Source organism: Colletotrichum karsti (assembly GCF_011947395.1).
Source record: "Colletotrichum karsti strain CkLH20 chromosome Unknown Scaffold10, whole genome shotgun sequence".
In the NCBI taxonomy this organism is placed as follows: Eukaryota; Fungi; Ascomycota; class Sordariomycetes; order Glomerellales; family Glomerellaceae; genus Colletotrichum; species Colletotrichum karsti.
In genome coordinates this window covers 506,974-529,817 of record NW_024065910.1, presented here as the reverse complement: position 1 = coordinate 529,817, position 22,844 = coordinate 506,974, and the positions used below count along the sequence as shown (strand labels likewise).

Genomic DNA, 22,844 nt, shown 5'->3' with positions numbered 1-22,844 from the left:
CCGTATCCAACCGAACACTATGCCCGCCTGTCAAACCATGACCTATGATACCCGTATGTCCAGACTATGATACCTTCACATACCCTTTGCGCCGTTCTTTGTGTTGCCCCACAATCTGGCAGACAAGCTTCATGATTCGTCATATGATAAAAACACCGCTCGATCAACGATGACCGATGAGCATGAAATCATCATCTTCATCGTCCTCATCGTCATCCTCTTCCTCTTCAGTCGACATAGACTCACTCTCCTCCTCCTCTTCTTCCTCCTCCTCGTCCTGCCTCTGGTCCCTACGCCAAAGGTTAAGTATGTCCATTTCGTTTTCATCCTCTTCAACGAGGAATGGAGCAAAGGTGGGAAGCGAACCCGGCCCAGGTGTTTGGTCACCTGCCCTAGTCAGTCGGTTCAATGCCACCATTCGTGCCTCTGGTCCAGCGTGAGACGAATGTCTTCGCCGACCACTCAGAGTAGGTTGACTGGCCCCAGTGGGGGCAGCAGCCTCAGCGGCTGCCGGGCTGGGCTGAGCCTGGCCGGGAACTGCCGGCGTGGAAGGAGCTCCTTGCCTGCCTCCACTCATTTGCAGTTCGACGGTGTTGTACGAGGTGCAGATGGCGCATTTGAGGCCCAACCAGTGATAGGGCACCGAACTTCGTCCACTGCAGTCATTACAAAGGACAGTGGCACGAGTGTCCCGAAATTCCGGTGGCATTGGCTGGCTCAGGATGGCCAGTTCTAACTGGCGGAATTGACTTTCCATGTTCAGTAAACTCTTGTTGCAAATAGGACATTTGTATGACCGCTGCAAATGTTCGTCGTAGCATCTTGAGTGAATGCTGTGACCGCAAGGCATGAACACGACCGGTTTAGGAGAGGTGAACAGATAGTCGCCGCAAATTGGACAATCGCAGTCGGTCGAGCGCTCGATGCACTTGTGCGAGTGTTGGATTGATACTGAGATGCATGCGCAGCATTTCTAAGGGCTGGTCAGTGACGGTTCGTGAGGCTCAATGATGGTAAAATTACCTTGCAGTGGAAGAAGTCCTTCCCAATACCCCTTCCCTTCCTGCAAATGCCACATTCGTCGCAGTGATAAATGCCCTTGGCCGGGTGGTCGTCCCACAGCTTGCACACGTTACAGTAATAGCGGGCTGCTGTCACGCCACAGCAACCGCAAGTATCTGACGCTGGTTGGGGAGTCCAACACAGCATACAGAGCATGTTCTTGGTCTCCTTCCTTATCAGGGTATGGTCCTCCACGCTGTCGTGACAAAATCGACAAGTGTACCACTTCTGGCAGGTCGAGCACTGCAGCTTGACATTGCGCATGTAGTGTTGGCAACCGAGTACCATCTCTCCGTCGGATTTGTCTCTCATTGTGAGCTTCGGCGGGGCGTAGGTCGGCCGAAGATCTTCATCATTCAAGTAGACCGGCTCCGGACGGTTCGAAGGCTCGCCCACTTTATGGTTCCAAAACTTCAAAGAGTCGAGTGGCCCCGGGCCTATTGGCAGTGATTCTTGCCACGCCGCGCCTTGTGGTAGAGACTCGACGGCCGAATCGGCTGGGAGGGGAGCAATCCGAGACTTGCGGTAGCTCTCCATCAGAACCTCGTGCATTCGTTTGGCCTTTTCCTCGGCCGGTATTTCTTCGGTCTGAATGCTGATGAGGCGCTTGCGCAATGCGCCCATGCCATCGTCGGCCGGCAGGGCCACACTCGTGGGTACTTGCATCGGAATCGTCATAGGAGGGGATTCGGTAGGCGCAGGCGCAGGTGGTGGAGGCACCAGGGGCTGCTCTGGTTCGACGGAAATCGGCGAGGATGTTTCTTCGAGATGTCGATGTAAAGGTGAGTCTAGAGCTGGAGGCGCATCGGTCGCGTGCCGGGGGACGGAAGGTTCCGTGTCACTTGCGACGGCGACGCTGTCGGAGGAGGGGTTCCCTGCGGGGACGGGTGCTCGTCTCGAAATCTCAGAAAAGCGGCGTGCTTGCCGGAGGACTGGATTGATGATGAGATTGGAGACCAATGAAGGCATTTGGGAATGGGTAGTCTGCTGAGGTAGTTTCAGTTCGAAAAGCCGAGCTGGCTACGCAGAAAGTGACACTCGTATGTTCGGCTCTGCGCTCATTCAGGGCGAAGTTTGCGAAGGAGGGGGAGCGCAGAGAGGTCGGGGAAGCTCGGACAAGATATACAATATGGCTGCGGTGGTAGTGGTGGTGGCCGTGGCGGCAGGAATAAGAAGGTGGTGGTAGTAGTGTCGGCGGAGGTGCTGGGCGGTGGTGGTACGGTCCCGGTCGATTGGATGCAGAAGAGATGACATAAGATGGTCTCGACCTGTAGTCCGCTGGCTGTCGTCGGCGGCGGCGTTCGGAGGAGTGGACGCAGTGGAGAATCCAGTGCGGTAAGCTAAGTCAGGCCAAGACCAGACAGAGGACGACTTGAGGCCTGGGACAAGGTCTAGCACAAGTGTCGGAGAGTCGAAATCTGCACCGCAATGGGGACGATTGAGTCGCTAGCGAATTCGATTTGACAGATCAACCCAGACATGACCGGGAGGGGAGTCGGGAGCTGTACGGAGCGGACGGGAAAGGACAAAAGACATGTGATGGGCCTAACTGGCGATGCCGCATGCGGCTTGCAGAGGCTGGACGGGCGGGGCTGATTGGCCGCGCCGGGTCCGGGACAGGCGATGACCCCCTTTTTTTTCCAGAGAGTGAAGAACACCGCCAGTCGGGTGAGGTGTTCCTCAGGCAAGATGGTGCCTGATTATCTAAGACAGCATGAGATATGGGGAACCTGAGAAAAGAAGCAATCGAGAGACCCGTCCTCCTTTTTCTTCTTCGTCTGTCCGCCATTCACCACTTTATCTCGACGCTTTTTTTCATAAGTAACCATCCACGAACACATCCGGGTCATGAGCCCACCCACCGCCGATTTCTGCGTTGCACCGTAAGGTACGGGTACCGTACGGGCAAGGAAGACACGCGGTGGATGGGAGATGCGCACTGGCATTCCCGGTTGGGTCCGAAAACAGGGGCTCCACCCACCGGCCCGGAATGGTTAGCGCCGTCAGAGCTAAGAGCGGCTTTGGGAGCCACAGCTGTCAACCTGAAGACAAGACATTGTGCTTCTGACGCTTCTTACGTGGGCGTTGGCCTGTGTGCTCTTTGTGCCTGGTGCCAGCTTCGAACGGAGGTGGATGATGACGGCTACCCCGTTGTAGCTTGAGACTAAGGTAGGAGGTATTAGTGAGCAAGGTGAGGCGTAGAGGAGAAGCATAGCTGTTAGCTCAGCTCCGGTAGAAGACAGAACTCAATAACGCCACTACAAAATATCATCACCTCTCAAATGCACATCTCAAGTGCAACGTTCGAATCCTAGATGCAGCCTGGAAGGATGCTCGATATAGGAGGCTGATCACACAGCGGGCGACGATGCACCGTGGGGACTTTAGGGGGAGGCAGCTGTGGGGGCAGGGGGGGTTCTGATCAATGATGGAGGGGCCATGTCGGACCCCTTAGGGGCCATTCAGACCATTCAGGCCCTTCCATCGAGAAGCGGAATGCGTGTCCCCATCCTCCAGGCGTCGAGCTTCCTGTCATCACCCAATAGCATCCTCGGAATCAACCGGCCGGTGCCCAGGAACTGGCTTCGCGTAAAGTGCGGGTTGGTCTGGAAGGGAGGGATACCGTGTCGGTTGGTGCATAGGTGGCATTTATTTCGTGTTCCGCAAGGGGGCGCTCCTACCTAGCCAGCCCAGCTCCCGATTTAGCAGTCCTCACCAGAAATTCCCCCGTCATCTCATTGCCCAGGTCCATATTAATTGGATGATTCCCTTCGCTTCAGCTGTCCTGAATCTGATCTCCGGTCCCTCCTACCGTAGCAGCAACTTCACCTTCTTTTTGATGAAGAGCTGGATATCCCAAGGCCCCGGAAGCACGGCATTCACTGATTGAGTTGCTGCTTCATTCGCCTCTGCGGTACCTTCTTACCGATTTCTCCAACCGGGGAATTTCAGGTCCTACTTTTTTATTTATTTTTACACTTTTTTTTTTTTTAGTCTTGACTCGTCCGATCCTTAACGCGGAAAGCTCAGAGCTCCTGTTCTTGGAGCTTGACTCTCTCGTCCTCACTACCACACACCCCCCTAAACCGCGTTCGTCAAGACTTCGGCTTTTCCGTCTGTCAGACTCAGTAAGTCGGCTGCCTCAGCATTCCAGATACCCTCATTCTCGCCGTTTGCTGACGTTGTTCTGCGCAGACATGGCCGAGAAAACAGTCGTCGCGTCCGGCGCAGACGTCGGCGATGGCGTCAGACGACGAGCCGCGCCCCAGGGCCAGGCAGTTCCCCTCACGGCTGCCCCTGAAGTCGATGATAAGAAGAAATACGCCAAGAAGGTAAGCAGCTCCTGTTTTGCACCATGCCTCGTCCGCGCCCGCGAGCTGCATGCTGACGATTGGCCTTCCAGCAAACCTCCTTCCTCGACGAGTGGGAGGTTGTCATCGCCCCCCTCATCTTCACGGCCGTCGCACTCTTCACCCGCCTCTGGAAGATTGGCCTTAGCGATATTGTCACCTGGGACGAGGCACACTTTGGCAAGTTCGGAAGCCACTACATCAAGCATGAATACTACTTCGACGTTCACCCGCCCCTGGGCAAGATGCTCGTCGGTCTCTCTGGAGTCCTCGCCGGTTACAATGGATCCTTCGAGTTCAAGTCTGGCGAGAAATACCCCGAGGATGTCGACTACACCTTCATGAGAGCCTTCAACGCTCTCTTCGGCATCGTCTGCGTCCCCATGGCCTACTTCACCGCCCGCGAACTGAAGCTGAGACGCCCCGCCGTTTGGCTCGTCACCCTGATGGTCCTCTGCGACAACTCCTACACCACCATCAGCCGCTTCATCCTCCTCGACTCAATGCTGCTCTGCGGAACTTTTGCCACAGTACTCTGCTGGTCCAAGTTCCATAACCAGCGCCACAACTCCTTCGAGCCCGAATGGTTCTTCTGGCTGTTCATGACCGGTCTCAGCATTGGCTGCGTCTGCAGTGTCAAGCTTGTCGGTCTGTTCGTCACTTCTCTCGTTGGTCTGTACACCATTGAGGATTTGTGGAACAAGTTCGGAGATATTCGAATGCCTGTTACCACTCTGGGTGCCCATGTTGCTGCCCGCGTGGTCGGCCTCATCATACTCCCGTTCCTCGTGTACATGCTCACCTTCGCGATGCACTTTGCCATCCTGGACCACACCGGCCCCGGTGACGCCCAGATGAGCTCCCTCTTCCAGGCCAACCTCAAGGGTACCGAGGTCGGAAAGAACAGCCCTCTCGAGATCGCCTACGGTTCGCGCGCCACGATCAAGAACATGGGATATGGAGGTGGTCTGCTTCACTCTCACGTTCAGACCTACCCGGAGGGCTCTGGTCAGCAGCAGGTCACCTGCTACCACCACAAAGACGCCAACAACGACTGGTTCTTCTACCCCAACCGCCACGACCAGGACTACGACGCCGAGGCTCCTCCCCGCTTCATCGCTGACGGCGAGACCATCCGTCTGATCCACGCCCAGACTGGCCGCAACCTCCATTCTCACGAGATCGCTGCTCCCATCACCAAGGCTGACAAGGAGGTCTCTTCCTACGGCAACCTGACTATTGGTGATGACAAGGACCACTGGAAGGTTGAGGTCGTTCGTGATGTCGCCTCGCGCGATCGCAGCCGTATTCGCACTCTGACCACCGCTTTCCGCCTCAGACACCCCGTCCTCGGCTGCTACCTCCGCGCTGGAAATGTGAACCTGCCTCAGTGGGGTTTCAAGCAGATCGAGGTCACCTGCACCAAGACCAACAACCCCAAGGACACTTACACCCACTGGAACGTCGAGGCTCACTGGAACGACAAGCGTAAGTCACTATCGGCGTAACCCCTCGAGAATCCCATTGCTAACTCGAACATAGTGCCCCCTGCCGACGCCGGAAGCTATAAGTCTCCCTTCATCCACGACTTCATCCACCTCAACGTCGCCATGATGACATCCAACAACGCGCTCGTTCCCGACCCCGACAAGCAGGACGACCTTGCATCTCAGTGGTGGCAGTGGCCCATCCTGCACGTCGGCCTGCGCATGTGCGGCTGGGACGACAACATCGTTAAGTACTTCCTGCTCGGCAACCCCCTGGTCTACTGGGGCACCACCGCCGCCCTCGGCGTCTTCGGCCTCGTGGCCGTCTGGTACCTTGTCCGCTGGCAGCGTGGCTACGACGACCTGAGCGAGAAGGAGCTCGACCAGATCCACTACGCCGGAGCGTACCCCGTCGCCGGCTGGGTCCTCCACTACCTGCCCTTCATCGTCATGGCTCGTGTTACTTACGTCCACCACTACTACCCGGCCCTCTACTTCGCCATCCTCACCTTCGGCTTCCTGGCCGACTGGTTCCTGCGCAACAAGAACCAGGCCATCCAGTACGGCGTCTACGGCGCCCTCTACGTCACCATCATCGGCCTCTACATCCTCTTCAGCCCCATCTGCTTCGGCATGACGGGCCCCAACAAGCAGTACAGCTACATGAAGTGGTTCGACACCTGGAGAATGTCCGACTAAAGTTACTCTCGTGGAAATCTAAGGTGGATCAGACGGTCCATGGTTGGACCTTGTACTTGGAATGACGAGAAAAGATTCATTCTACCCAACTCTTTGTAAGGATATGGCGAAAGAAAAGCGGCAGCATACGGACTTTAGAGCTTGGGTCACGTAGTGGAAGAAAGAAGGCGGAAGAGGCTTCCGTATATAATGCAACATGAAACCGTTTCTTTGTTATTTTTGATGTACCAGCCAGCCGAGGCCCGTATGCCATGCGTGAGCGTGAACGCGTATTACAATTATAGTACTAGTACAAGGATGGACGAGAGAAGTCATTCAAAACTCATACTTGCTGATGACCTGACCTTGGGTATCACTGTCCTTCCCGTGTACGTTTGGTTGTTTTGTCCCACCTGATGGAAAGGGCCCTGCCTAACAACAGCCGCCACCCGATCCCTTGTTTCCGTCGCCGCCTAACCTGACTTGCTTGTTCCCGCCGGCGGCCGGCCCCTTGACGCCGGAGCGGCGGTCGTTGAGGTCGTACTTGCCGGCCTGGATGTTGTTGTATATCCTCTCGGCGACCCTCATGAAGGCCTTCTCGACGTTCTCGCCGCTCTTGGCGCTCGTCTCGACGTACTCGAGGACGCCGTTCTTGCGGGCCCAGTCCTCGGCCTCCTCGCGGGTGACCTCGCGCTTGTTGTCGGCCTCCTGGGTCAGGTCCGCCTTGTTGCCGACGAGGATGACGACGATGTCGGGCTCGGCGATCTGGCGCAGGTCGTTGAGCCAGTCGGTGACGTGCTGGAAGGTCTGCTTGCGGGAGAGGTCGAAGACGAGGAGGGCGCCGCTGGCGCCGCGAAAGTAGGAGCGGGTGACGGACTTGTACGTCTCCTGGCCGGCCGTGTCCCACAGGCTGAGCTTCATGTGCTTCTGGGGGGCGTCCGGGTCGACGGGCTCCGGGGCGAGGCGCGGGGGTTCGGGGAGGCCGTTCGGGGAGGCAGCTGCGGCGGCGGAGGAGGTCGAAGAGTCGTTCGTCCTCTGGGAGGCCGGGCGCTGGGCGGGCGGCGGACGGGGCGCGGGTTGGTTCTTGGGGGGCCCGACGGGGACGATGCGGGAGCCGAACTCGACGCCGATGGTCACGTCGTGGTGGGGGGAGAAGCGGCCCTCGCAGAGGCGGATGGTGAGGCTGGACTTGCCGCAGCCCGAGTCGCCGATGCAGACGAGTTTAGCGATGTAGTCCCATGGTGGAGACGACATGGCACTTGGGTTGGTTCCGTGATATGTGCGTGTGCGTTGAGCGTATGTGCGTTTTTGCGTACGCCACGGGAGGGGGGCGGGAAAAGGGAGGAATTGGAAGAGGGGATGGGGATTTTCGGAAGGGTCTGTGGTTTGTGTTTGTCTGCGTGTGTCTCTGATATTTTTTCGGTGTCGTGCCCCCGGGTCTCCGTCGAGGTTAAAGGTAATGATGATTCGAATGTTGGATGGACGGGTGTGTTTCGCTGGTTGGTCTGATGTCGGGGAAGCTTCAGAGCACTAGCTATCGGGTGGTTTGGTCGGAGCACGTGTTCAGAAAAAGGCCTGGCTTGCTGACAATGACGAGCAAGGGTCGAGGCGAGCGAGAGCGGGAGCGGGTTTGGAGTTGTTCCCGCGTCGTTCGTTCGTCGTCTGTTCTCGGGGTCTCCCGTTCCAGGGGAATTCTGCAGATACGGCTGTGTGTGTTGGTGATTGCGGTGAAGGATGGAAATGCGTATCCAAAAAGAAGACCTGTTGGAAAGCTCCTGCTCCTGGGTGACGGAGCATTCAATGGAGAGGACTGAAAAGGCGAGGTATCACGCTGGATGATGTTTAAGATGGGGCCCTTGTGCCAGGAGACCACAGAGCCCCAATTAAAATGTGGACCGACGACCAGGGAGTGAGGTGGGAGGCAGGGATGGGCATGGTGTTATCAGTGACGCAAGTGCTTGGTGATAAGGAAATGAGAGCCCTGCCGCCGACCTGACAAGAGGATGGCTGACGGGAAGGGTGGTGGCTGGCAGGAACCATCCTGAGAGGTACCTACTGGACATCTAACTGCCAGAGCAAACCAGCAGTCGCCTTAGCAATAGCAGCGGACTGAGGCAGTCAGTCAGTTGACGATGGAAGATTCCTCATGACTGAATGACTCGGGGTGCTGCGGGCTGGGCGGGTTGCCGTGTGTCTCACGCCGGGACAGGTCAGTGCTATGCAGCATTAGAAGCGCATCAGGATCGTGGGCCTTCTCAGGAAGAGGAAACAACAACTGGAGCCAGAGAGGTGACCGTGATGGACGTGAGGCTGATTCAAACGGTCAAAGATGGCGCTTTCTTCTGGCTCTCGTCTTTGTTTGTCACCACGTACCCGAGACCTTTGGCTGTTCTGCTGCAAGTCACCATGCATGCAACTTTACCTTGACGGGGACTTTGAGGATGGGTTTTCGGCACCTTCATCGAATCCCGTTGCGGCATCCTTTTCATCTTGGTACCTTTATTGCCTTATCTTGCATACACATCACTTCTGGTCGTATTTAAGCCGGGAACGTGCCTTCAGTATTGTAAATGAGGCGGACATGGAATTGCCTACGGATACCTGAGCAAGGAAGCCCATCTCATGCTGCGTTGCATTGCACCATACCTGCCGCCTTATCGCCATCGCTTAGCCCGATAAGTGCCGGAGAAGGCGCTTTCCACACTTCCCCCACTGAGAACTGACGTTTTGCTTGGTGGATTGTTAGCGAGCAAGGTACCGCGGGCGGTTGTTGTGGTGTGTCCCGGTCGGTGTCGTGTGCTCCAGCTATCTGTGTGCCACTGTTTAGGCTGCATCAGCGTCCGCGCTGCCTAACAAGCTCGCCTGGTCGCCCATCCTTGTACATCTTCCCTCACCCGGTCCACTCATTCACCTGCCTGGTACTTTGGCTCCTCCTGCACCGCATGACCACCGATTCATCTTCCCCGACACCAAGGTGCAGATGCCCTTCTCACGAGCACCTCAGCCTTGATCTGGATATTATTCCCTTCTAGTGACTGGTCCCAGTCCACGAGTCTCGTGAAAGTAGCCATCCTTACGGCCTCTTCTTGTTCTGTTTGCGTATACCAGTACCAGTAGTTGCTACCGCCGGCACCCCGAACATTCCAACCCTACACTCTTTGTCCGTCATCGTCATTCTCCAGCCTTCGATACCCGGCCTTATTTACCCATCGTCCCGCGTTCCGATCCATCCAAGAGCACGCGAATATCCTGAGGGGACGAGGTCCTCGCTAACAATAGCACAATGTTCTCGGAATGTACGTTTCTTCGCCCACCGCTCCTTCTGCGCTGTGTCACGGTGAACTAACGGCTCCGGCCCGTAGATGCGTCCAAGTTCCTGGCGCAATCACAGTCGAGGCTTTCCAACTTTGCAGGACAGACCGACGGCAACGAGAACCCACCACGAAATCCGAACGACTGGTCATCGCGACCTCCGAGAAATGGCGGCCGATCCTATCTCGGGAGGGGGTACGGCGGGAACCCGTACCAACCTGGAGGGGCTTCGCGCTTTGGGCAGTTAGGTTTCGCCTCCCGCATGTCCGCCGCCCAAGATGCGCCGCTTTTCCACAGCACCCTCGACGAGTACATGGAGGAAGACGACGAGGACGAGAGGGATCGCGAGGCCGCGGATATGGCCGCCCTGCACATGTCGCGACGAGTGGCGGCTGCGAGCAAGATGGCAGAGAGCTCCGAGACGGAACCGGACGCTAGCCGCGGGTCCCTGGAACAGAGCAGCGAGACGCCCGGCCGGAGGTATCAGGACAGAGGCTTACGGCGAGGCATCCGCAGCAGTTGGAACGGGACGAGGAGCGTTAGTGGGCGGAATCGCGGCAGGGAGGTCATAGACGAAGAGGCGGAGGACATCCCACGTGAGGGCTCCGACCGTGGTTCGGATACCAACCCTAAGATGGTGGATATCGGACTCGACTCCCAGATCCAGGACGACGACCCGTCGGCGTCCCTGTTGAACGAAGTGACAGATTCAAGCCCAGCCCCGTTCCAGAAGTTCCAGCCTAGGTCTGGCGATCGTAAGGTCCAGCTGAGGAGGGAGGTCACGCCGGAAGACGAGTTCGACGAGGCCCGACGAGCAAGCTCCGACGACGAGGCGATGCCGGTTACTGTTCCCCTCGTCGAAGGGGAGTTGTTCAAGTACGACCCCTTTTTCGCCTGGATATTCTTGATCGCCTTGGCGGGTCTGGTGTCTACGTTCGTGCTGGTCTGGCTGCACACAGGTACACCTAAAAGAGGCTGGGGCGATACCATTTACACGACATTGCAATCATCTTTCCACATGCTGGCCGTCGACACTCTCATATCGGTTATGGTATCCCTCGTGTGGCTCACATCACTCCGATCATTCGCACGGCCACTGGCGTGGCTGATCATTTTCGCAATGCCCATCATCATGTTCTCCTTCTCTCTGTATCCCTTCATTGCTAGCTTTGAGGGGTCAACACACGGGGCCAGTTTCCAGGATCGGGCGATGCGGTGTGCCTCTCTGGTTCCGGCCGCTTCGGCTATCGTCTGGATATATGTGGCTTGGAAAGGTCGGTACGCGGTCCAGCAGGCCATCGAAATTCTCGAGTTCTCGACCAGGATTCTTGCAGCAAACCGTGCGCTGGTAACACTGGGTTTCGTCTGCCTAGCTATCATCGTTACCTGGACATGGGTTTGGATGTGGATGTTTTCGAGAATCTTCCTGGGTGGTTTCTTCTCGAAGAGACTGGCCAGGTTCGTCATCAGCGTGTCCAGCTGGTGGCTCGGGATATGGTTTGTCCTCATGTACATGTGGACAATCGGGGTCATCAACGCAGTGCAGAGGGCGACAACGGCTGCGACAGTGTCTCAATGGTACTTCCACCGCAACGCGGCGCCGGCTCCCACGTCCGTCGAGATCGTATCGGCGGCGCTCACCCACGCGTCGACAACCATATTTGGAAGCATCTGCGAGTCTACGCTTCTGGCGCTGCTGATCAGGGCGCCTCTCCTCGTGCTGCCCCGGAGAATGGCCAACATCCTTCAACATGTGGCAGCCATGTGGGTTCCGACCCCTATCGCGGCGCTCACAAACCCGATGACCATCACGTACGGCGCAATCCACTCGCAGAACCTCCAAACCGCCGCTCGCGGACTCACCCAGATGGACTTCATCTCGCCGAACCGGCCCACGACAACACTGACACCGCAAGTCTTCAGCTCACGGCGGTCCAGTCATTCTCCTCTTCTTCCCTATCGATTGGCAAAGATGCTTCTATACGCGACACGGTTCATTATGGCAACGGGGCTTGGATTTGCGGGCTGGGTGATGACTGCGAAGCAGCTGAGAGTCACACTGCCGGACGGAATGGGGATGCGAGGCTCGGCGTACGCATACGTGGTTGGCTTGGTTGCCAGTTTTATCGGATTTTCGGTCATGGGCGCCATGGAGGGTATTCTCAGCGGCATCTTGGACGCGGTGGTGATCTGCTACGGAAGCGAGCGGCGGATGGCCAGCGGAGGCGGCGCGTACTGCATGGAGGCCGCCTACCTGTTTGGCGAGAGGAACAGGCGCGACGAACGGGGCCTGCCTTGATATTATGTACTTGTCTGTTGTTGTTGGTTTTTTGAGTATTCGGGAGATTGTAAAGCTGCCGGGTCGGGATTTACCCAAGCAGCGTGTTTCTAGATGGAATAGATTGTCTCGTCGCAGACACGATTGGTTATTCGCTCAGCGTTCTCATTAGTTCATCGTCAGTGGACTTATTGAGATTTTACCATGCACATGCGGTGAACCTGAGTGGTGGAAGTGAAAAAAGCTGCGCCACGAACACATTCGCAAGCGAAGCTGTTGAAACGCCCGACGGATGGCTGTATGACGGAGTTGGGAGTTGGTCCTTGGCAAGGCGGGCGGAGCAAGGGTGGCCACGAGGATGGAGTGCGGATGTATGTCACTGTGCGATGTTGAATATGGGGTTCTTTTGCTCTTCGAGAATTGCGAGGTGTGATGTGCACCGCCACGACGGGATGAGTGCTGGTGGTACGGTGTCATTTGGACATTTTTGATGGTATATATGGTTTGCCACATATGACTCTCATTCATCAAAGCATTACATTATTTCGTGTGTCTATGCATTCGTCTCCTGCAACTCCCGGGACGTGGTGAAGCGAGGTGGATAATGGGATCAACTTTGGAGTGCCATCATTTGGGTGTTTTGTCGGCGCATACGCGGTGGACGGCGGAAGCACGGGAGAACAAAAGCATGAGCCTGAGAACTCGAGGAACGACATCGCTACGCAGTAATTATACTCAGAATGTCATCGTCTGACGAAGTCCATCCATAGGGCAACGAATACTGAGAATGATGGATAACAATTTGTCTTCGACATAAAATTCTGGGTAAGAGGAGATACATATATATATTCTTTTTTTCAGTACTGAACTCTGGGACAGCTGCGCGTTCAACCCGTATCTGTCGACTCCTCGATGGTGACATCCCACCAGCGTTGAGCCGTGGAGGAGGGGTTCAAACTCGATGGGTCCCCCGCGGTGGGGATGGCCTGTGCGAGACGTTTCCAGTCGAGCTTCGGCGGGTTGCAGCAGGGTCCAGTTTGCTTTTGGAGAAGGTGCCAATGTAACCCGAGGTATCGTCACCGGGATGCTCGGGTGCGATGGTACGGGAAGAAGACTTTGTGGTTTTCTTCCCGGAGAGCCGACGTCCCGGGTCGCAAGTACCAGAACTGCAAGCGAAGGGTTCGGCCAAGGTGTTCATTGGGACAAGTGATCAGTGAATGAGGTTGGAATGGGAATACATCAACACTGTAGGAAGCTGGGCGTCAGTGAGGGGCAGGCGGCGTGGCGGCAGGGGGCGAAAGAGGGGCTGTGTGCAGTTCGCAGTTCGCATCTCGCATCATGCTGTTTGCTGCTGCATGGCCAAGAGCGAGTCGCAGGTCAAGCAATGGAATGGCTGGGGGGATAAGGTAGTGGGTGAGGAATTAGCAGTGAAGAAAGCAGGCTGGCCTCGCTCGAGAATGTGAGAGGAAAGAAGGCGCCGAGTATCAAATCACTTTGCAGAGGACCGCATCGAGGCGTGTTCAGGCTGCCTCTTGCCGCCACCCGCCGCAGGACCCCCCAGCAGCTCCATCGCCCGTTTCCCGACTTTCCGTTCCAGAAGCTGCCAGGAGTCGTTTGGTTTGACAAGTGATTTATCACTGATACCTAAAAAGGTGTGCTGCGAAGCCTCATCGCCTCCCTCACCCCGTCAATACTGCGTACCTTAGTGGCCACTCACAGAGGTAAACCGTACCGGGCCTTAGACTGAAAGACGTAATCCCGGCTCGGCTCCTTGCGCCGCAGCTCGAATACCCATCCCATTGCGCCTCCATTACACACCTGACACTGGACACTAGACACCTGCCCAGCTTTCCCTCTCCTTCTCTGTTCTTTTACAAACCCTCCCCCTCCCCGACAAGCTTAAGAGCTTTTTTGAAACTCTGTTTCGTTCATAAGCTCGGGTACCTTTTCTCCCTCTCACACCTACCAGGTAATCCGCAGGTCTCAACCTACCTTTACCCCGCGACATCTGACATACGTTTGTCAACATTTCGATTCCCTCGTCAATCGCATCGCACCATCTCTCGACGTCACCACACATGGCCGACAACTTCGCTCCCCCGGCCGGTCCCCCGCCTCCCAAGGCCCCCGAGGTCCCTCCCGGCTGGACCGCCCGCTGGAACGACCAGTACAAAGAATGGTGAGTCCACGGCCCAAATGCGCATTCACACCGGTTGATCGCTTGCTAACAACACTACCCCTCAGGTTCTACGTCAACCTCCACACAAAACAGTCCCAATGGGAAAAGCCCACAGAACCGGCACTCCCGCCTCCCCCTCCCCCCGGTGATCACGACCACCCGGGCGGTCCCCCTCCCGGCTACGCACCGAGGCCAGGCGACCAGCCGCCCCCCGTCGTCGACGCCAAGCCGAACCCCTACGAGAACCACAGCGCGACCCCGCAACCCGGCGCCGGCGGCCCCTCCAACGCCATGAGCGAAGACGAGCGCCTCGCCCGCCAGCTCCAGGCCGAAGAGGACCAGCGCAACCGCGGCTCTCACTCCCCCATGCCCCCCGGCTACAACCTCCAACAGCAGCAGCACCAGCAGTCCCAGAGCCCCTTCCCGGAACAGCTTCCTCCCCGCGTTCAGGAGCGTGGCAAGAGCGGCGGCGGCTTCCTCGGCAAGCTGCTCGGCAAGGCGAAGACCGGCGGCAGCGGCGGTTACCCGCAACAGCAGCAGCAGTACGGAGGTTACCCGCCACAGCAACAGTACGGCGGATACCCGCAACAACCGCAGTACGGCGGCTACCCCCAGCAGGGCTACCCGCCGCAGCAAGGGTACTACCCACCTCAGCAGCCCGGCTACGGAGGAGGCTACGGCGGGTACCCGCAGCAGGGAGGCTACGGCCGCGGCGGTGGCATGATGGCCGGGGGTGGTAGGAAACCCGGCGGCGGAGGCATGGGCATGGCGGGCGGCCTGGCGCTCGGTGCCGGTGCCGGTCTGCTCGGTGGTGCGCTCATTGCGGATCACATCAACGATGAGCAGCACGAGGCGTATGCCGAAGGATACAGTAAGTTCTTCTCCGCACCTTCTCTCAGTTCGCGGTCACTGACAGATGTTGTAGATGACGGAAATAACAACGACGACTTTGGCGGTGGTGATGACTTTGGTGGCGACGATTTCGGCGGCGACTTCTGATAGAGTCTCTGTGAATGAGAGACTGTGACATGGGCGGAATCAAAGCGCAGAAGTAATGGGGCTTGATTCTTGACGATCATGGGTTTTTGGGAATTGGCGGGGGCATTTATTGGCTTGTCATGTTCATAATTCCTTGCTTCCCGTATTTTGCTCTTGGGTAAAACGGATCTTGCCCTTTTCATGATGAACATTATGCATTGCCACTTCTCACACTCAGCAAGTGGACGTCGCTTCACGGCCCTCGAGGTTGACTGCTTAGTACAAGTCGTCAACCATGGACCACTTACTTCTGGGAACGGTGAATTCACATGCGGAAGATGCTCGTTCGGGTAGCATGGCCGTAGGTATCATGTATGTATAAAGAAAATCACCAGCGCCGGTTTCTTCAAACTGTAACCCGGTGCCTAGCCTTTTATGAGCCCCCTCTTCTATTGACGACAATCTCTCTCCGTCGCGTCGAGTCCCTCTCTTTTCCTCACCTCCGCACGCCCTTCTCCTTCTTGCTGCTGCTGCCGCCGCCGCCGCCGCCGCCGCTCGAGGTACCGGACCCGGAAGAAGCATCGTTCTTGCTGCCGCTGTTGGAACCGGCGAGGAAGGCGGCCATGTCGAAGTTGCCCATGGGGTTGGCGCCGGGCTGGCCCCCGCCGCCGCCGCCGCCGAGGAGGGAGTTCATGGGGTTGCTCTTCTGGCGCTCTTCGAACTCGGCGCGCATTTCGGGGTCCACTGTTTTTTTGTCTCCTGTCAGTTCTGTTGTCGAGGGGACACGGGGAGGGAGGTGGAGGAAAAGGGGAAGGCGAAGGATGGGAAAAGACGTACTGTTGTCCATGAGGTAGGGCATTCCGATGAAGATTCCCATGCTGACGAGGCCGAGGAGGATCATGGGGTTCTTGAGGATCGTGAAGACGGAGACTGTGTTTGCTGCTCGTTAGCTTTTTCTCTCTTCCTTCGTCTAGGCAGGGTCTCAACGTACACTTGCTCCTCTCGACGAAGTAATTCTTGCCCCCGAGCACCCTGACCTCGAAGCCCCTCCTCCCGCCGGCGAACTCCTTGGAGGCGTAGACCTCGCCCTTGTTGTCCCAGTCGTTGCCGCGGTACGTCTCCCAGGCGGCCAGGCTCCCGTCGGCGGCGACGTCGAGGCGCAGGGGCGCGAAGGCGTGGGTCGCGCAGTGGACGTCGACGAGGTACGAGGCCGGGGCGGTCAGGTTGTCGAAGACGAAGGTGTTGGCGGCGGAGAGGGGCGCGGAGAAGGAGGAGCCGAGGGCGGAGAGGGTGGCGCGGGTCGAGGGCGGGAGGGTGTAGGGGTTCGGGAGGACGGCGGAGGAGGGGATCTGGAGGGTGAGGGAGGCGGCGAGGGTCGTCGGGAGGAGGAGGAGGAGGGGTTGGAGGAGGCGCATTTTGGCGGTGGTGGTGGTGATGGTGATGTTCGGTTGGCGGACAGGTTGCGGTTTCTGGAGCTCGGTGAGGGTTTTCTCTTCGAGGGGGCGCGAAGAAAAACAGAGGATGAAAGAGAAGAGGATGGGAGGTCGAAGAGAGGAAGGAAGAGAGCTTCTGGTTCGAAGAGGAGGGGTTTCAACGGATGGGTTGACGGGCGGCGGCGAGGATGAAGCTTGGGCGGTAGGTGGTGTTGCTTGCCCGGTCGAAGGAGCATCGGCGGAGCGGTGGAGTCGGGTTGGCTTGAACGATTGCTGGCCAATCACGAGGACCCCGTGGATTGCGATTTATCGGTCGTCTATCGCGCAGGCTTGCCGTGGTCCGGGCCTAGGTCACTTTTTTCACATATACCGCATTCTTGCGGCGGCTACGCTACTTGTTCGGCTCAGGTATTTACCTGTAGCTTCGAATCTACACGGCACGGGCTGGAATTTGGTGGCGTTGCGGCGTTTTATTGTCAAATGCCTCACAAGTGGTTCGGACTGGTTGCTAGGTTGCGATCGTCGGGATTGGGATCGGAGGTTCATCTCTTCCCTTCCTCAGGTGTGTGCAACTGCTCTTACCTGAATGTTTTGCGATTTATTAGGCAGGAATCGTCTTCATTCCCTCCGATGATGCGTTTGGCGACCAGACGACGGGTTTCAGTAAACTGGATCATCTCCCGATTGGAGATCGGAGATCATGAGGCCGTCAGACGATGAGAAGATTACGCCTCTTTACTGCGCTCCACGAGTTATTTTCTCGTGTGCGTCTCATACAAATCATGCAGTTCAGACTGATATACTTTAATTTTGTTTATTCTCGTTCCAAAAACAGTAAACGCTGGGGGGGGGGGGGGTATCCAATCCCACACTCTCCTCGCTCTCCCTTTTTTTCTGCAGAAACGCGACCACGGCGCGCATACCGGCTCCGCCTACGGCGCCAGCGGCGCGTCGTCCTTCTTGGTCTCCGCGGCGCTGGCGGGCTTGCCCTCCGTCGTGGCGGCGGCGGCGTTCTTGAATGACTGCTCAAAGTCGGCGATGATGTCGTCGATGTGCTCCGTGCCGACGGAGATGCGGATGAGGTCCTGTTTGAGCGGAGACGTTAGTTTACACGCCGTCCATGGCACTGAAGAGTGACTTACCTCGCTGACGCCGGAGCTCGTCTTCTCCTCGTCGGAGAGCTGCTCGTGAGTGGTGGTCCAGGGGCTGTTCAAGATGTTAGACTACTTCGAAGGGTGCGACAAAATTTCGAGGATCAAACTCACTGGATGGCCAGGGTCTTGGAGTCGCCAACGTTGGCAAGGTTGGAGATGAGCTTGAAGCCGTCGACGACCTGGCTTCCGGCGTTGCCGCCGCCCTTGACGCCGAAGCTGAGGACGCCGCCGAAGCCGCGCTTGAGGTACTTCTTGGCCGTCTCGTGGTAGGGGTGGCTCTCGAGGCCCGGGTAGGAGACCCAGCTGACGTAGTCGCTGGCCTCGAGCCACTTGGCGAGGGCGAGGGCGTTCTGGGCGTGGCGCTCGGCGCGCAGGGAGAGGGTCTCGATGCCGATGAGGAGCTGCTGGGCGGCGAAGGGGTTGAGGGAGGCGCCGAGGTCGCGGAGGATCTCGACGCGGGCGCGGATGATGAAGGTGATGGGGCCGAAGGTGTCCCAGAAGCGGAGGCCGTGGTAGCCGTCCGAGGGCTCCGTCATGTTGGGGAAGCGGCCGTTGTCCCACTTGAACTTGCCCGAGTCGACGATGACGCCGCCGATGGTGGTGCCGTGGCCGCCGATCCACTTGGTGGCGGAGTGGACGACGATGTCGGCGCCGTGGTCGATGGGGCGGACGAAGTAGCCGCCCGCGCCGAAGGTGTTGTCGACCACGACGGGGACGCCCTTCTCGTGGGCGACCTTGGCGATGGCCTCGAGGTCGGGGACGTTGTACTTGGGGTTGCCGATGGACTCGACGTAGACGGCCTTGGTCTTGTCGTCGATGGCGGCGGCGATGTCCTCGACGCGGTCGCCGTCGACGAACTTTGTGTGGATGCCGAGGCGGGGGAGGAAGACCTTGAACTGGTTGTAGGTGCCGCCGTAGAGGAGGGAGGTGGAGACGATGTTGTCGCCGGCGTGGGCGAGGGCGTTGATGGCGATGAACTGGGCGGCCTGGCCGGAGGAGGTGGCGAGGGCGGCGACGCCGCCTTCGAGGGCCGCGATGCGCTTCTCGAAGACGTCGACGGTGGGCTGGGCGTCGGTGTTAGTCGCTTGACTTGAGGGTGTAGGTGGTGGGAGAGGGACGTACGTTCATGATACGGCTGTAGATGTTGCCGAACTCCTTGAGGCCGAAGAGCCTCGCGCCGTGGGCCGAGTCATTGAAGGTGAAGCTCTACATTGTAAACGTCGTCAGTTATGCGCGCCTGGAGGGTGATTCTCGTCGCGAGGGTCTGACGAACCGTTGTCGCGTAGATGGGAACAGCGCGCGAGTTGGTCGTTGGGTCTGGCTCCTGGCTAGAAAACACATCCTTGGTCAGTCTGGCGACATGCAAAGCTTCGAGCTCAAAGCGGTAACGCCCGTTGGGGTATTATATGAGGAAAAACATACCCCGCATGGAGCTGGAGAGTCTCAAAGTTCTTGCTCAATTCCTCAGCCATTGCGATTTATGATTACTTTACTGTGTAGGGCGCTGGGTAGGGCGTGTGAGGAGGATGACAACGAGGGGAAAAGAAACTTTCGGGAGTGCGGTTGTCTTGTTATGTGCGACAGAAAAGCAATGCGCTTCAGAGACACACCCAAGACCAACAAGGCCGGCAACGGAGCTGCGAATGGAGGATTATAAGAAGGCGGGAGGCGCGGTTTACCCGATTAGAGAAGAGCAGGAAGGGTTTAGTATCGATGATGCCATTGAGGGGAGATCACACCATAGGATGGATTTTATATACAATTGCCTCTCGCGAAGGAAGAAGGGTCCTTTCTGCGCGAAAAGGCAGGGGGATGGGGGAGCTCCATCTCGCTGCTCATTTCCTAGGTAGCTCAGGGTAGCAACGAGAAGGCTTGGCCCCCGGCTACAAGAGCGCGAGCTTTTTTCTTTCCCAACAAGAGGAAAACCAATTGGGTTAACCCGTCGCCTGGTTGTCGGGCGATTGCGACTCGAAAGACGCCGCGACAGAGACGGGCGTGATGTTGAAGAGAGCCGATTTAGGCAAAGGATGTGGGGTTTGGCCAGAGCACGCAATCGACGCGCAAATGTCACTTTGCGGGGCAGAGGCAGGGGTCTGCTTCCACTTGGGGGGGAACTCGGGAACTGGAGAAAGTTTTGGGCTCACCGCGGAGGAGACCTTGGAGACGACACGTTGACCGAGCTGTTTGGGAGTCTACGGCATTGGAAGTTGAGTTGCCTATCTTACCTTGAGGACGGCTTTCTCACGTTGGATGGATGCAGACGATGCCGTGTCGCTTGATGTTTGGTTTCCGGGCGTTTAAAGCGTGGGGTGCCTGGCGTCCGTTCGGTGGCTGGAAACAGAAAACGGTCGTTGAATCGCAACGACCGGCCCCGTCGCGACTCACCGGCTGCCGACCGCGCTGGAGCTCACGATGCCGCAGTTGCGGTTGTCGGTCGGAGCTTCGGTGGATGTTGTCGTGGAGAGAACACCTTCTCCACAACACCAGCCCCGAGTTCCTGTACCTTAGTGGAACGCGCGATGCTCCCATGTCAACGAGGGCGGGAATTGCAAGGTGGTCGCGATCAGCTTGGCTTTATCGGGGTTTGGGTCTGACGGCAGAATCAGCAAGGCTCATCATGTAAGACGACATCTTTGCCCCGTGTCTCTTCATCATCTAGATCTCCTCGATGCCAGGGGTGTATTCGAGCGCGGTTGGCCCCTGAGATAGGCAATGAAGCTTGCTTACAAGAGAGCGTCTCTCCTGAAAAGCATTTACGGGCTGCCCAGCAATGTTGCTTAAGACTGCAGACGAGGTCAATAAAGTGCATTGGAGGTTCGTCAACTCAGCCACCGATGGTCGGGATGGTGTGTCCTGCGTGCCCCCACCAGCCCACCGTTGCACTGCAGATGGGGTCGAGGCGTGGTGGCTCGTCCAATTGGGAGGAAGCCATCGTAATAGCTGCAGGGTACCTGGTCCGGCTGATGAAGTTGGCTTCGAAGGTTGGTGAAGTTTGTCTGTTTCTCTCGACGTCGTCAGGCCGAGCGATATCATCAATGTCTGTAGAGGTTAAAATTTATGTGGCATACTCGTGAGATTTGTATTCAGAAGCCTGACTCAGTTCCTCGTATCAACATGGTGTGATCTGTCAGCTCGTATCTCTAGGTTGTCACACAATCCTCACGGTCTGAAGCCTCAAAGTCTTCGAAACTCATTATGGGAAGGAATGAATACAGGCCAGAGCCAGAATAGTAATAATAGCATCTACGTCCTTTGTCGAATCAAGAGCCAACCCAAAAAAACCCAGTTATATCCAAATCCGCACCACCATTTTCCAATACGGTGTCATGCTGTGACACCGGTTTGTCCCGTACAAAAGCCAGTCATCTAGACAAGGCTCACATCACTAAATCCCGGGCCGTAGATGCGCCTCTGGTCGGTCTCCCAGACTTGTTTCCGGTCGCACCTGCGGTCCCACGACGGCATCCGCTTTACTCTGATCAGCTCGACGGATGCCTCCCGCCTGGCCTCCGCCAGTGCGATGTGGTTAAACTTGAAGGAGTCTGCGTAGTTTCCTCTGTTCGTGGAGGAAGAAGAAGAAGAGTACCAACTCTTTACGCGGACTCCTTCATTTGAGGAGGGGGGCCAGCGGCGGTTGGCTTGCGGAACCCCGTCTTGAAGACGTCCTTGACCATCAGCAGCGAGGTGCCGGACCACAGGGCGAACTGGAGGGCCGACAGGACGGTGTCGGCGCGGGCGGCGGCGCAGACGGCGCCACGGCAGAAGAGCAGCTTGCTCAGGAAGACGGCGAGGGCGATGAAGCCGGCGAAGTAGAAGAGGACGTTGAGGAGCTCGAAGGCAACGGCGCCCCAGGGGTGAGAAGCTGCGCGGTGTTAGTAACGTTCAAAAACCCCTTTTTGGGTGTAAGTCATCTTACCTCTAGGAGCGAACTTGGGGACCACCTCGAGGTAGGCGATCGAGATGAAAGACCAGAGGGGGACGAAGACCAGGAAGTTGATCTGCGACGGCGACGAGGTCATCGTGTCCATGTTGTACCAGTTGGCGACTGCAGACAGACGGTCAGCGCTTAGTTCCCGCCACCAAAACCGCCACCAGTCCCTTCACATACCATAGGCCGACAGAGCCAGAATCACCAACGCGAAGACACCCTGAACAATCCGGAGAGGAAGAATGAGACCCATTTTGCCGGATTTCGTTATCGTTTCGTTTGACGTGGAAGTCGTTGGTATCGTGACGGGATAGGAGAGATTTAAGGAGAGGAAAAGGAAAAAATAATAGTTTTAATAAATCTAAGCTGCCCCCAGTGCGCTGTTCAAGAAGAGAAGAAGGTTGTATGGAATAGAGAGAATGTGTGGAAACGGTTCAGGCGGGAAAGAGACCAAGAAAAAGGCAACGCCGCATGAAAGAGGGGAAACCGGTTATGCTTTTGTATGGACAGGTAGTCCCATCTAAGATCTTTGCATCCCTGGATGTTAGTGTTTGAGAGGCGGAACATGTAGTCGCGGCTCTAGTCATCACTGGACGCCCAAGGGTCGGCTTTTCGCTGGGCAATGCACGGCCTGAGAAGTCTGAAATGCATCTGAAACGGGACTCCCCTGTGGCCCGTCGCCATGCGATGCGCCCTCAAGATGTGAAAGATGGTGTGTAGCAGGGTTCCCACCCTTACGAGCCAATCCTCTTGTAGCATTCCAACAGAGCCTCCTTGTTGAGGGCAGCCGGGCCACGGCTTGGCTTATCGGTTGGTTGGATGGTTGGTGTTGGTGGTTTGTCAGGCCTCGTGGCGGACTCGTATGCGGTATCGTAACCCACGAAAAGATGCTCTGAGCAATAGAGCGGAGAAGAGTACGCGCCAATCTTTTGATGGAGACATGTGTACACATGCACACACACACACACACCTTCTTCTATCTTTTGAGGCGATGAGCTCCTCAGC

The 22,844-nt window shown here is 57.2% G+C and overlaps 8 protein-coding genes across 8 annotated transcripts; 3 read left to right on the top strand and 5 right to left on the bottom strand.

Annotated features, from left to right (window-relative positions):
• Window positions 1-163: 163 nt before the first annotated feature.
• On the bottom strand, window positions 164-2,031 carry CkaCkLH20_04004 (chy and ring finger domain-containing protein; the record flags this gene model as incomplete). The annotated part of the gene is made up of 3 exons (XM_038886723.1): window positions 164-973; window positions 1,024-1,151; window positions 1,212-2,031. 3 exons carry the CDS (start codon window positions 2,029-2,031, stop codon window positions 164-166), a joined length of 1,758 nt encoding a protein of 585 aa, XP_038747973.1.
• A 2,228-nt stretch (window positions 2,032-4,259) lies between these two features.
• On the top strand, window positions 4,260-6,598 carry CkaCkLH20_04003 (protein o-mannosyl transferase; the record flags this gene model as incomplete). The annotated part of the gene is made up of 3 exons (XM_038886722.1): window positions 4,260-4,394; window positions 4,466-5,900; window positions 5,955-6,598. 3 exons carry the CDS (start codon window positions 4,260-4,262, stop codon window positions 6,596-6,598), a joined length of 2,214 nt encoding a protein of 737 aa, XP_038747972.1.
• A 411-nt stretch (window positions 6,599-7,009) lies between these two features.
• Window positions 7,010-7,831, bottom strand: CkaCkLH20_04002 (GTP-binding protein rab2; the record flags this gene model as incomplete). Its single annotated transcript, XM_038886721.1, has 1 exon — window positions 7,010-7,831. The coding sequence occupies one exon, from the start codon at window positions 7,829-7,831 to the stop codon at window positions 7,010-7,012; it is 822 nt and encodes a 273-aa protein (XP_038747971.1).
• A 2,320-nt stretch (window positions 7,832-10,151) lies between these two features.
• CkaCkLH20_04001 (uncharacterized protein) lies at window positions 10,152-12,188 on the top strand (the record flags this gene model as incomplete). Its single annotated transcript, XM_038886720.1, has 1 exon — window positions 10,152-12,188. One exon carries the CDS (start codon window positions 10,152-10,154, stop codon window positions 12,186-12,188), a length of 2,037 nt encoding a protein of 678 aa, XP_038747970.1.
• A 2,057-nt stretch (window positions 12,189-14,245) lies between these two features.
• Window positions 14,246-15,345, top strand: CkaCkLH20_04000 (uncharacterized protein; the record flags this gene model as incomplete). The annotated part of the gene is made up of 3 exons (XM_038886719.1): window positions 14,246-14,346; window positions 14,412-15,217; window positions 15,272-15,345. The coding sequence occupies 3 exons, from the start codon at window positions 14,246-14,248 to the stop codon at window positions 15,343-15,345; spliced, it is 981 nt and encodes a 326-aa protein (XP_038747969.1).
• Window positions 15,346-15,820: 475 nt separating this feature from the next.
• CkaCkLH20_03999 (uncharacterized protein) lies at window positions 15,821-16,739 on the bottom strand (the record flags this gene model as incomplete). Its single annotated transcript, XM_038886718.1, has 3 exons — window positions 15,821-16,068; window positions 16,162-16,254; window positions 16,316-16,739. 3 exons carry the CDS (start codon window positions 16,737-16,739, stop codon window positions 15,821-15,823), a joined length of 765 nt encoding a protein of 254 aa, XP_038747968.1.
• A 950-nt stretch (window positions 16,740-17,689) lies between these two features.
• Window positions 17,690-19,383, bottom strand: CkaCkLH20_03998 (O-acetylhomoserine aminocarboxypropyltransferase/cysteine synthase; the record flags this gene model as incomplete). The annotated part of the gene is made up of 6 exons (XM_038886717.1): window positions 17,690-17,842; window positions 17,900-17,963; window positions 18,023-18,975; window positions 19,034-19,117; window positions 19,185-19,239; window positions 19,334-19,383. 6 exons carry the CDS (start codon window positions 19,381-19,383, stop codon window positions 17,690-17,692), a joined length of 1,359 nt encoding a protein of 452 aa, XP_038747967.1.
• A 2,121-nt stretch (window positions 19,384-21,504) lies between these two features.
• On the bottom strand, window positions 21,505-22,092 carry CkaCkLH20_03997 (uncharacterized protein; the record flags this gene model as incomplete). The annotated part of the gene is made up of 3 exons (XM_038886716.1): window positions 21,505-21,773; window positions 21,828-21,956; window positions 22,020-22,092. The coding sequence occupies 3 exons, from the start codon at window positions 22,090-22,092 to the stop codon at window positions 21,505-21,507; spliced, it is 471 nt and encodes a 156-aa protein (XP_038747966.1).
• Window positions 22,093-22,844: the final 752 nt, after the last annotated feature.